Source organism: Lepidochelys kempii, chromosome 1, assembly GCF_965140265.1.
Source record: "Lepidochelys kempii isolate rLepKem1 chromosome 1, rLepKem1.hap2, whole genome shotgun sequence".
NCBI classification, from domain to species: domain Eukaryota; kingdom Metazoa; phylum Chordata; order Testudines; family Cheloniidae; genus Lepidochelys; species Lepidochelys kempii.
In genome coordinates, this window is record NC_133256.1 from 198,754,047 (window position 1) to 198,767,220 (window position 13,174).

The 13,174-nt window shown below is 44.5% G+C and overlaps 1 protein-coding gene across 8 annotated transcripts in view; it reads right to left on the reverse strand.

Annotated features, from left to right (window-relative positions):
* The window catches only part of LOC140896406 (coagulation factor V-like), an 81,114-nt gene that overhangs the window by 8,272 nt on the left and 59,668 nt on the right, over nt 1-13,174 (reverse strand). For all 8 annotated transcript variants that reach the window (XM_073308175.1, XM_073308184.1, XM_073308192.1 and 5 more), the window contains 6 exons: nt 10,991-11,227; nt 9,201-9,408; nt 6,984-7,157; nt 4,198-4,314; nt 3,636-3,707; nt 1,866-1,960 (listed from right to left, as the gene is read on the reverse strand). In XM_073308175.1, coding sequence (XP_073164276.1) covers nt 1,866-1,960; nt 3,636-3,707; nt 4,198-4,314; nt 6,984-7,157; nt 9,201-9,408; nt 10,991-11,227 — 903 coding nt within the window. The remainder of the gene's footprint in view (nt 1-1,865; nt 1,961-3,635; nt 3,708-4,197; nt 4,315-6,983; nt 7,158-9,200; nt 9,409-10,990; nt 11,228-13,174) is intronic.

A 13,174-nucleotide genomic window follows, 5' to 3' on the forward strand; every position in this document is an offset into this window, starting at 1 on the left:
ATGCATGTATTTATTTGTAGGCATTTTTGGGGTGCCCACCACCACAGTATCTGGGCACCTGACAAACATTAATGAATCCATCCTCGCAGCGTCTCTGGGTGAAGCAGTGGAGTGTTACTATTTCCATTGTACAGAGAGTGAGGCACAGAATGGGTAAGGCATAATTTCAAAAGCAGCCTCTGGTTTTGAGCATCCAGCCTGAGATAACCAGGGCTTGTTTTTGGGGGATGTTGAGCCCCTCACCCCAACTCTAGCTGAAGCCACCAGGGGCCATGAGAGCTCAGCACCTCTGAAAAATTAGAATCTGGTGTCTCAAGCTGGGCACAGAAGCACCCTCAGAAGAGAAGTGGGGGGAAGAAAGAAGAGAGGAAAGGTGTTGGGCTGATAGCTGGGGGAGAGTGAAGTCTTCTTTTTATCCACCCAACATGGGGAGTGACAGTGCAACCTTCCTCCACACTAGCCCACCCACAGGCCTCTGCCCAGAGCTGCAGGTGCCATCCCCAGGGGTCAGAGGGGTGTTCAGTCTCCACGGCCCATCCAGTCCTTGGTCTCTCTTCTGAGACTCTCAGCAAGGGGGCCAGTTAGCACCAGTTTTGGTGGGAGAAGGGGTGGGTTTGTGATGTGGACTGAGAACATCAGCTCATTATACACAAGTCTCTGAACAAGGCTCATACCGCTGTGATTTTCTGGCTCCAGCAAAACCAGGCTGGATTCAGACAAGCGAGGTCGCAGAGAAAGCCTGCACATCCTGTTATCTATCTCGTGAGCTGTCCAAGTTCCTCCTTAGCAGCAGTTTTAATTGAAAATCCATAATAACCTGCAGCTGCTTATTGAAAGTTTCTCTTTGATCCAGTAAGATGAGCAAAGAGGCAATTTTTAGAGGAGATAGGCTTTTAGGTAGGAGATAGCACAGCTCTGACTGGGTAAGCAAGGAGTCTGGGAGGCTCCCATTTGCCACATCTGGTAAAGCAGCTGCCTAGGGATCACTCATGTCCCATTTAAGAGCATGAGCTGCAGTGACATGCAGGACATACCGTCTGTCAAGCTACAGAGAGCAGATACCACAACAAACAGGCAATTTCTGCAAAATCTTCTAGTGCTCCAGCCAGTTCTAAGGAAGTACTCAGCGTGCGCCTGATTTTCAAAACAGCTCAGCTACCTGTTAGGCACCGAAATGAAGTGACCAGATACTCAGAAGTACTCCGCATCCAGGAGTCTCCACTCTTGAACATCTGGCCAAGTCTTTAGGGGCCTAACAGGTCGCTGAGCTTCTCCAAGAACCTGGCCACTTGTTCTGGGGTTTCTGGACAGCCACTAGAATCGGAACAGGAAGAGCTTAAAGTACAAAACAATTTGTAATTCATTAACCGCCCCCCGCCCTCCACACACACACACACGCCATGTAACAGTTTGTGTCCTGAAGTAGAAACCAGATGTCTAACCCATGACTAGACTGGAGGATTAGCTGGTCACTCAGCAAGGGCTGAATACATATACACATTGAGAGAAGGGGACAGCAAAAGGACAGACTGTTTATCTACAGTATGATTATACCCTGGGCAGCGGCAGAGCAAACTTCCCCGCAATTCCCTCCAACAACAGGTCACGACCCTGACACAATACTGGGGCAGTGGCTCAGCACTCACTTGAAGAGGACCATGCGTCCTACTGAATCACCAGTACCACTTCCTGCAACACCTGAGTTTTCCTTGGCAGCCTCTTTGGGAAGTCTAGTTATAGTTTGACCTTGTTTAACACACACGACACCTAAAATAAACCCAGCATGTGTGTGGTGGTGTAGCTGCAGGCATCAGCTAACCTGTCTGGACCTTACAGTGGTCAAGTATGTATGATACCAACCATACCTGGATCCATGGAAATTCACCTTGCTCCATGTCCGTGCTCCAAGCATTATATTTTCCAGCGTTGTTTAATCTTGCTAATTTAGGTTCCCAGTAGTCTAGGTGGAAAAAAGGAACAAGGATAAAAGGTAAAAATCAAGGAAAACTAGAAAGCCACTGCGTGCATGTTTCAGTTCTTCTTTGGTTTGTCCCGAAGGAAGAGACTCCAGTACAAATACCTGATAAGCTGTAAAGCTGACAAAAGCTTCAGAGACATTGGATGTTATCAGCAAATAAAAATTGATTGTATCTTTGAAAACATTATAGTCAGAAAAGTGGCTTTAAAAATAACAATACCTAGCTCTTATCTAGCACTTTTCACCAGCAGCTCTCAAAGCACTTTATAAAAGGGATCGGTATCATTATTCCCATTTTACAGATGAGGAAAACGGAGGCACAGAGCAGTGAAGTGATTTCCCCAACGTCACCTAGCAGACCAGTGGCAGAACTAGAAAAAAAACTCAGGTCTCTTGAGCCCCCAGTCCCATGCTCCAACCATTAGGCAACATTGCCTCCCGTGGCACCCTTTTATTTAACATACTACTTCCTTTGGCTTTGTCAGCATTAGGAGTTGGAGTCAAGTTGAAACATGCAGCAGCTAGAGCTAAACAGCGTTTGGTTACTAGCGGTGGAGGCAGAGTCAAACCATGTTCTACATCCACTGTGGAAAGCAACCCCTCGTGAAGGGCACTGTGTTAAAAATCAATTGTTTCTCTTGTCTGACAGATAATTTTCAAATGTGTGTGACTTGATTACTTCTAAAGCAAATGCCTTCAGAGGCATCCGTCCCTCACAGAGGGCTAAATCCACAGGAAGTTTGAAGTCTCCAAAATAAGCCATTTGTTTATAATGGCAGGGAGGAAATAGCATCTGAAAATAGTACCCACCCATGGGTATATGGAATGTTACCAAACTCTTCATCAAAAGCTCACCTTCGGGATGGGAATAAGCGTGAGAAATCAAAGACCCCAACATTGCTTGGAATGTCATTTTGCAGCGTTTTACTCCCTTATAATATTCATACACTGCACTTCTACATCTCATTCCCCTTAAAAATAGCAATGAATTCTCAATACCATTTTACAGCTGGAGAAACTGAGGCACTGGGGGGAGAAGTGACTTGTCCAAGGCCACCCGGCAGGCCAGTGGCAGAGACAGGAATAGAACCCATGTCTCCTGACAACCCTGCCCTGTACATTAGCCAGCAAGTAGAACAGGAGGAGCAGAAAAGCCTGCCTCACTGTCAGAAGACTACAGTGATATGGGCCTGGTTTGTACACTTAAGTTTTGTCAGCATAGCTGCTGGTGAGAAGCAGGTTGGCAGGGGGAATCACACCTCCTAGCTGACATAGTTATGCTGGCAACCTCCTCCCCCCCGATCTTCTGGAGGTATAGCTAATGCTGTTCAGGGAGGCAGTGTAGCTGTCGCATCAGAACTCCTTCTGCCAGCCTAGGATGCATCTCAGCTATGCCAGCAGAGCACCCTAGTGATGCAGCCAAGCTCTGCAGTGTACACATGGCCTTGGGCTGCTCAGTCCTGCTCCGACTCTGGGCCAACAGAACCAGAGAGCTGTCTGAAGTCTGACAGCCTGTTAATTCCTGAAATGATGCCAGAAGACAGTAGCATACGTGAAACACAGAGCTGCAGAGAAAATCTACAATTGCACTGCCTGGTGCCAAGTCATAGTACTGAGGACCATGTCTGACCTTCTCAAATAATGTGTTTCAACTCACTTATGTGACGAGAAGCACTGATCTGTGAATCAAGTATAAGTCCATTCATTAGGCCCATTGGTAACTTGCACTCTAGAGAGAACACAAATATGTTTGATTACTGATGAGCTGCATTTCATAACTTATCAGGAAAAGGAGGGTCATTCAGAGTCATGTTTGAGGAGCTGGCTGGGCCTTTCTGAGGAGGTCACCCTTTGTGCCAACTCCCAGTAGGGCACATTTGGGACTCTATCACTGTTTAAAAAAAAAGAAAGAAAAACAAGAAAAAAGAAAGGTCTGTATGCCCACAGGATCAAAATCATCTCTGCATTCAATTCCCTCAATTAAGGATTCATAGGTGATTTTAGGGAATCAACAAATGTAAAGTTAGTGCTCTGAATGCAATACAACACTTCTTTTAAATTCAGTTTACTATAATCATTCCATGAGCTCCCCCTTTTTAATCTAGCCATTTCCTCAATTCAGATGCTATTCAGTCATTACTGTCCCATGCCCTGAAAGGGGGAGAGAACTTTAGAACTAGAATCCTGTATCTTAGAATGATCGTGATCAGATTCAGTACCTTTCTCTACAACGATAAAGGAGGCCTGCATTCCAGCTTGCTGATATTCCCCCACTTCGGTGTCTAAAAGCCACATGCCAGCTTTTGGTGGTGTCATTTCAATAGTTCGAAATGAGCCTTTAAAAGAGAGAGGAGAAAAACAAATCACAGCTCATCTATTGAAAGGTTAGCAGGAGATTGGCTGACACAGAACAGTGAGGCTGGATAAACCAGGGCCTATCGATCCTGCCCATTTCTGGTGGCTTGACAAAGTGCAAATATCCTGCACCTATTGGAAAGCGTAGCAGATCCACGAACATCCTTCTCCTTTTAATAAACAGGTTCTAATTGGAGACATGCGAGAATCAAAAGTTCAGATCTCAATCCAAGCTTCACCGCTTTAAAATTTACTTTTTCACATAACCTTGGAATCAGGCACATATTTTGTATAATACTGCATACACAGTGTGTGCTGTGTGATCATGTAGTGAATGACCTAACCTTTTACGTGGATTCATGCTCTGGTAACAGTAACTCTGAGGGGCTGATGCTGGCCCCTGCTCCAGCCATGGCTCTGGCAGTGTGTAAGGGTTGTAAAGGAGCCACAACAGACCATGCACTTGAGGGGAATTCTCCCCGAGTCACAGCCGTATGCTGCTCCCACCATCCCGACACGTTCTTAAAAACCTCCAGTGATGGGATTCCACAAACTCGCTTGGAAGCCTATTTCAGAGCTCAACTACCCTTAGAGTTAGAAAGTTCTTCCTATTGTCTAACCTAAATCTCCCTGGCTGCAGATTAGGCCCATTACTTCTTGTAGGCCCTTCAATGGAGAACAACTGGTCACCTTCCTCTTTATAACAGCTCTTAACATACTAGAAGACTGTTAGCAGGTCACCCCTTCAGATTTCTCTTCTCAAGACTAAACATGTCCAGTTTATTTAACCATTCTTCAAAGATCAGGTTTGCTAACCCTTTTATCATTTTTGTTGGTCTCCTTCAGACCGTCTCCATTTTGTCCACATCTTTCCTAAAGTGTGTGCCCAGCACAGGGGCCGGCTTCTAATTTCCCCCGGGGGTGCTCAACCCCTGCTCCGCCCCAGGCCACGCCTCCATCCCCGCCCTCCCTCTTCCAACCCCCACTCCACCCCCGCCTCTTTCTGACCCCTCCCCCAAGCGCACCCCATTCCTGCTCCTCCCCCTCCTGCACAGCTGTTCCACAGCGGGCAGGAGGCACTGGGAGGGAGAGGTAGGAGTTGATTGGCGAGGGCCAGCGGCAGGCGGGAGTGGAGCTTAGCTGCCGGTGTGTGCTAAGCACCCGCTAAATTTTCTCCATGGATGGTCTGGCCCTGGAGCACCCACAGACTCTGCACCTATGGTGCCCAGAGTTGGACACAGTACTCCAGCTGAGGCCTCACCAGTGCCGTGTAGAGCAGGACAATTACTTCCCGGGTCTTACATACAACACTCCTGTCAATAGACCCCAGAATGATATTAAGCCTTTTTCACAACTGCATCACATTGTTGACTCATTTTAAAGTTGTGATCCACTATAACCCACAGATCCTTTTCAGCAGTACTACCGCCTCACCAGTTATTCCCCATTTTGTGTTTGTGCATTTCATTTTTCCTTCCGAAGTGAAGTACTTTGCACTTGTCTTTATTGAATTTCATCCTATTAATTTCAGACCAATTCTCCAATTTGTTAAAGTTGTTTTGAATTCTAATCCTGTCCTGCACCCCTCCCATCTTGGTACCACCTGCAAATTTTACAAGCACTCCGTTATCCATGTCATTAATGAAAATATTGACTAGTTCTGGACCCAGGAGTGACCCCAGATGGACCCCACTGGATAAGCCCTCCCAGTTTGACAGTGAACCACTGATAACTACTCTTTGAGTACCGTCTTTCAATCTCTTGTGCAACCACCTTATAGTAATTTCCCTAGTTTGGTTATGGCAGTGTCATGTGGGATTGTATGAAAAGCATTTTGATGGCAACAAAAAAGAGCTCTATTGAAATTATTAACTAGTTATTCATGGGCTCTTTCTTTTCAGTATGAATACTAAGGTCTCTATCCACAAGTCTCCAAGCACTTTACAAAAGGCAATCAGCACTATTGTCCTCATTTTGCAAATGGGGGAAACCGAGGGACAGAGCAGGAAAGGAACTTGCCCATGTTCACACAACAGGTCAACGGCAGACTGCCTCCAACCTGTATCTCCCCTATACAAACCTGCTATGCCTGATCAGGACATCAGTCCATGCACTCCATACCCCATCTCCAACGTTGCCCAATAACTTACACTGCAGAGGAGGGCGGCCTCCGCTCCAGTCCCACCTCAATGAGGTCGATCAGTGGTTCTCAAACTTTTGCACTGGTGACCCCTTTCACATAGCAAGCCTCTGAGTACGACCCCCCTTATGAATTAAAAACACTTTTTAACATATTTAACATCATTATAAATGCAGGAGGCAAAGCAGGGTTTGGGGTGGAGGCTGACAGCTCGCAATCCCCCAGGTAATAACTTCGCGACCCCCTGTGGTGTCCCGACCCCCAGTTTGAGAACCCCTGAGGTAGATGATGCTGGGGTTGGGGAAGTCCTTTCCAACCTCACAAGAAATGAACAGCTAGCATCTTGAAACACAAGACTTGACCATCGCTATCTTAATGTGCCCAAGCCAATTTCTGCTTCTGCTGATCTAATGACACTGAATTTTAGTAGAGTCACTCCAACATTACCAAGTGTAGGGTTTAGCCTCATAATTATGAGTCGAAATGACAAGACACTGAGCTGATATGTACCTGGAAGGAGAGGGTAGACACCAAGCTGATGCCCAGGGACTTCTGTGAAGGTCTGACCGTGAAAGTGAACCACGTGAATATCTTCTGATCCGCCCATATTCAACAAGTGCCATCGGACCAGTTCATCTTTATACATCCTCAGTCCTTGCAAGTGATATATGATCCCATTAATGGCTGAAAAGGAAAATATTACAAGAGATAAAAGAAACACACTCCAGCTGAGAGATAATAAAGATGTCAGATAGAGTTTGACCAGAGGATACAGATTGGATCTAGATCCAAATGACCCCAAAGCCTATAGCGTTTCAGATGTGGTGTCCTGGTCCATGCCAATCTCTAGTGTCAACATATAATAATGACCTTCTCAGTTTATGAATTAAGTGTCATTGCAAGTGTAGTTGATGGTCATTCAAATAAGCGGGAATGCTTTCTACCTCCCTGGTGGAAACAAAATTAACAAAAGCCCCAGAAACTCTTGAAAAGTTAAAGTAAGATAGTGTTGAAATTTATCTCTTTGAATGAGTCAAACATGAGGCCAGCTTGATTCATATTACGTTTGTGAGCCAAACCAGCTCCATAAAGCCTATATTAGGGGGCCTAAATTAAGTTGTTTCCTCTTAAAGGGTCATTATCAAGTGGGTGTTGCAGCTCTGAAAATTTCAAGGGAAAAGCCCCCAGGGTCCCTGCTGGTAGTGGAAAAAAAAGGTCTAGAAAATATGAATCAAGTGTTAAGCAATATCCAAATGTCTCCCTGAGATTGCAGACAGCCTAAAGCAATAGCTCTGAGAGGCGTGAACTATCCACTTCATCTGAATCGTGCATTGATTCTGAAATGTAAAGGTGATGATTTAAATGTCAGCTTTGGTAACTATTTCACTACTGATCATTTTAGTGGAAACATCCAGCAAATGTGCTTAATCCAATCCCAAACTGCCTCTCATCTCCTCAATTGGGGGATTTAATATTAAAATAAACTAACAGAGGTTACTGTGTGGATGGCAATATTCATTATAATATTACATTCAGGAAAACTCCATTTTTCAAATTTAAATGCAAGTGCCACAGAATTCACCGCCTGCTGCACCTGAGTGCCAGAGAATGCAGAGACCAGGCCACAGGATTTAAGCACAGCTTGCTGTAGAGTACGGGGGTTTGACTGTAATGAGACACACTCTATTAATGTCAATAGATCTGACTTATGCCTGACATTAAGGACCATATTTTAAAAACATGGCTTCCATTTTTGCATACCGTCACTTATTCACATGAATAATAGTACTTTACGGCCAAGTTTCCAAAAGAGATGTCCCATTTAGGCACCTAAATGAAGTGATCAGATTTTCAAAAGTGTGCAGCACCCAACACCTCTCATTGTTGTGAATGCGGGGAGCTGCTGGGTCCTGAGCTCTTTGGAATAATTGGACACTTCTTTTGGTACCTAAGTGGGAACTGAACTCTTCTGAAGAGCCAGATTCTGTTGTGGATGCCAAGCACGTCTGAATATCCACCCGCTATGCACAAAGCCCCATCTGTGCCAATTAGAGCTGGCTGAAACCAGGGTGTTCTGTTTCATGAGGAAGTTCAAAATTTTTCTGAAACACAAAAATATATTTTTGTGGGAAATGTAATTAAAACTGACGCAATTTTACACCATTTTTTGGTGTAATCAGATCAGCATTTTCAATTACATTGAAAACTGTTTCAGTTGAAATTTTCCTACCAGCTCTCCTGCCCAAAAAGAGCAGGTAGGGCCTGTGCTAGGCCTGGCTGAAAATTCTCTTGAAACTGCTTCTTCATAGAAAATTGATTTTTTTTTAAATGAAATTCTCACAGAAAGGTTCTGTTTTCCATGGAAAACTTCAACTTGTGTTGAAAAACTGAAGAACCAGGGAGTTTACGGTTTTTAGCCCACAACTGAAAACTTCCTGTCCAAAACCTGAAAACTTCAATTTTTTGGCAAAAAGTCAAAATTTTCTGTGGAAAATGTTAACAAAAACATTTTTTCTGTTTTTGTCAAAAGTTTCCACCCAGCTCTAGTCTATATGCATATTCTATTTTTATATGCACAAGGAATAGTGCAAAAAAAATTAAATACGTGCATGCAAATGATGTGTGCGTGCAAAGTTGAAGTGCACCAAGAGAAGCTGGGTTGAGATCTTTTTAATTCCTCCCTCTTTCCTCCCAACATGGATAACTGACAAAGGGAAACATTAGTACCATGGAATTTGTGGTATTTTTGCACTTCTGAGGTCTTCTCAGTGTAAGTCCCTTTGGAATGCTTATCAAAGTACCAACTTTTCTCTTCATCAAAGACCATAAAAAGCAGGACAAACTCTTGGGTATCTACTGGCCTGTTACTTGTACTGACCGTTCCCTTTCGACAGATCAAGATTGGACCAATCAAGCCTGAGTGAATATCTTTCTCCTGGAAGGCAATAAATACAAATTACAGGTAAAAGTTAGGGTTTCCCATAATACTTCATTAATAACAATTTGCACATTCACAGGGGCTTTCATTTGAGGATTTTCCCTTACAAGGGTTAACATCGGTACACAGGAATTGCCAGACTGGATCAGCATCCTGTCTCCAACCATGGCCAGTGCCAGATTTTTTTCATGTTTTTTAAATGCCCCTAAACTTATGGTGCCAGTCTCTGATCCCTGTCTAGTTCTGCAATATCCTTTTTGACATGGGTGGCCAGTTCCAGAGGAAGCTGTACCACTGATTATAAAATGGCATTATAATCGTTTCTGTATTGTTCCCCATCCTATTCTGTATGCATCATAACATTTTGTTTGCTTTTTCAACCACAAGCTGCACACTGAGCAGAGGTTTTCATCCATCTGTCTGCAGTGACGCTCAGTTGATCCTGATCATATACTGAGTTGATATGGTTAATTTAGAACCACATAAGGTGCAAGTAGTTTCACATTTTCTGTCCAATACGGATTATTTGTACACATCAATACTGAATTGAATCTACTATCATGTTGCCCATACAACTAGCTTGGTTAAGTCTTCACAGTCTTCTCCGGACTTGGCTAACCTAAATTAATTGGATCATCAATAGATATTGCTACCTCACTATTCACCTCCCCCGCTTTCCAGGTCATTAAAAAATGTATTGAAAAACACTGGTGCTAATACAGAACCTTGTGGCCCCTTGCTGTAGCCTTTTGCCATCATGAAAATTGTCCATTTAATCTTACTGTTTATTCACTCTTTTAACCAGCATTTGATCCATGACTATACTCAGCCTTGCATTCTATGATTACTTACTTTCTTCAGTAGCCTCCTGTGCGTGACCTTGTCAAGGGCCTTTTGAAAGTGTACATAAAATATGCCATTTGATTCTGCTTTATCTGCTATTTTACTGACACAGTCAAAGGATTCCAACAGATTAGCGACACAACTTTCCTTTACAGAAACCATGCTGGATAGACCCTATCATACCATGATCTTCCAGATCTTTTATTATTCTATTTGAATGATTACTTCAACCAATTTATCAGGTACAGAAGTAAGACTTAATTAATGAATAAAGGTTGGGTAAAGGTCCCATTTTACAGATGAGGAACCCGGATCCAAGATGTATTTGCACATCACATTGCAAACATGGGGGCTGGGAGAATCTCTCAGCTATGCTATATTCCTAACTAAGGGCCTGATCCAAAAGTCTACTGAACTTAACAGAAAGACTTTGGCTCAGGCCCTACATTTGGGGTAGAGGGCCTGATTCCCCATTGCCTTGTGTAGTTACTGAACTCTATGCAAAGCGGCTATGAAATGCTATCAAATCAGAATTCTCCATCCACTCATGCCAGTGGCAGCAATTTATATTCACTTTGCATAGGCATAAATGATTAGATGAGGAACAAGAGAGTGGTGAATCAGGCCCAAAAGAATAGGAAGCAATGCAAAGTGCTGTGAAGCCAGTATTTCAGCAACAAGACATAGTAGCTGTTATCCAGCAGACTCCAGCACCCTTCTGCTTAGATTTCCTTACCGGGTTTACACCGGAGTAATAGGCCCAGGACCTACAGGCTGCTCCAGGTTGCATAGGTCCAGACCGCTTGGTTGCAAACCATACATAGGTATAGGTGTCATTTGGCTGAACTGCATCATCCTTTTTGAACCAGTCTGGAGACTCATCTTCATAACTGCTTCCCTCAGAGGATTTCTCATACAAAAGCCCATGGGAATGGAGGGAATATGGTCTGGATGCCAGATTTTTAAAATGAACCTAGAAAATAAATACAAGCAGATTCTTGATTAGCAGATTTGGGCCTAAACCAAGATCCCAGGCATAAAACACCCATGAACTGTGTAAAGTACAAATTCAGGATTCAGATTTGTCTACTGATTATGGGCTAGATTGTGCCTGGTTGGAGGTGGGGAGTGTAACTCGTGACACATCTTTACGGGGTGCAGCACACAACTGTGCACAGCTACTAGTATGTGGGGAGCAGGGTAATGGCTCCGCCTACTCCCTGCCCCCTTTCCAGCATTGTTCCCAAGAGGGAGCAAGTTGGGAGCAGCCCCTGCATTCCTGGGAGAACCCCAGTTCCAGCAGGCGTACAATGGGTTGCACAAGGGGGACAGGGAGTCTTTATTCTTTCCTACACCCCTGGCTGGCTGTGTTAGATGGGGCACAAGCTAGTTCTACAGTAATACTAGATCCCAGTGTATGTAGTTCCCACTGATGTCAATGGGAGTTTCTCTAGTATGCATCTCCCTCACCCCAGAGGCGGACTGCCAGGGCAAGGAGCTCGTCTTGTCTCCCTCACTCTGAGGATGGAGTTCCAAGATTAGGGTTGGCTTTTGTCTCCCCCTTTTCTTGCTCCTGATTTTTATGTAACTCCTCATCTGTTCCCTTTATGTACCAGAGAGCCTGGTCAAAGAAGTTAGAGAAAATGAGCAGGTGGCTAACGGTTCGAATGGTGGTCCGGCGAGGCATTTCAATACCAGGTTGAGGTCCCATGTTGGTGTAGGTCATCGCACGTCTGGGTAAACATTTCGGAGACCCTTGAGGAAGCGTTTTGTAGCTGGGTGTGTAAACGTCGAAGTTCCATCGATCTCTCGATGGAATGCTGAAATGGCAGCAAGATGGACTCTGATCGAGCTCAATCAATCATGCCCCACCATTTGAAGATTGAACTCAGGACCTCTCCATTCATCTCCCATTCATGATCCTGGGAGAAGTAGCTGCTGAGCGTGTCTGCTGTTGCATTCTGACAGCCTGGCAGGTAACACGCTGAGATGTTTACATTGTATTGTACGCACCAATTCCAAAGTCTCATGGCTTCTGTGCATAGGGAATGTGAGCGAGCTCTTCCTTGCCTGTTGACATAGAACATGCAGGCAATATTGTTGGTCATAATTCAAATGGATTTGTTTCGTATATGAGGTAGGAAGTGTCTGCAGGCATTGCTGACTGCTCGTAGCTCTAGCAAATTGATGTGCAGTGGGAGTCTCTCTGGGAGACCATTTGCCTTGTATATGTGTTGACTCATGTGAGCACCCAAGACTATCAGTGAGGCATCTGTGATGATTACTGTTGTCAGGAGTTTCTGTTGAAAAGGGATACCCATACAGCTATTTTGTGGCCCTGTCCAGCTTTGTAATGAATTGAGGACATTTCATGGAACTTTGAGCCATTTGTGTAGGTTGTGTTTGCTTGGTATGTATACCATGCTTAGCCAACCTTGTAGACTTCGCATATGTAGTCTTGCATGTCGTACCATGAATGTCGTGGCTGGCGTGTGTTCTAATAATTGTAGGACAGTGTGAGCCTGAACTTGAGGACTGACTTGTACCTCTTGGATGAGGTTCGTGAATCTGGTAAGGGGTAATGACACCTTGGCTTCTATAGCGTCGAGGTGTGCCCCGATAAAGTCTAGTTGTTCGACTGGGTTTATGGTTATTTCCGTTCGTTTATTTGTAGACCCAGCTCCCGGAATAATGTGATAGTGGACCGGACTGCATCCATTGTGACTCGTAGAGTTGGGCCTTTGATAAGGCAATCGTCCAGGCTGAGAAAAATCATTATCCCCTGTTTGTGCAGATGAGTCGCTACCCCCGCTAGAGTTTTGAGAAGACTCTTGGTGTCGTGGATAGGCCGAACAGTAGTACTCCGTATTGGAAGTGTTCTCGTCTACCGTGAATCACAGACATTTTCTGTGGGCAGGAT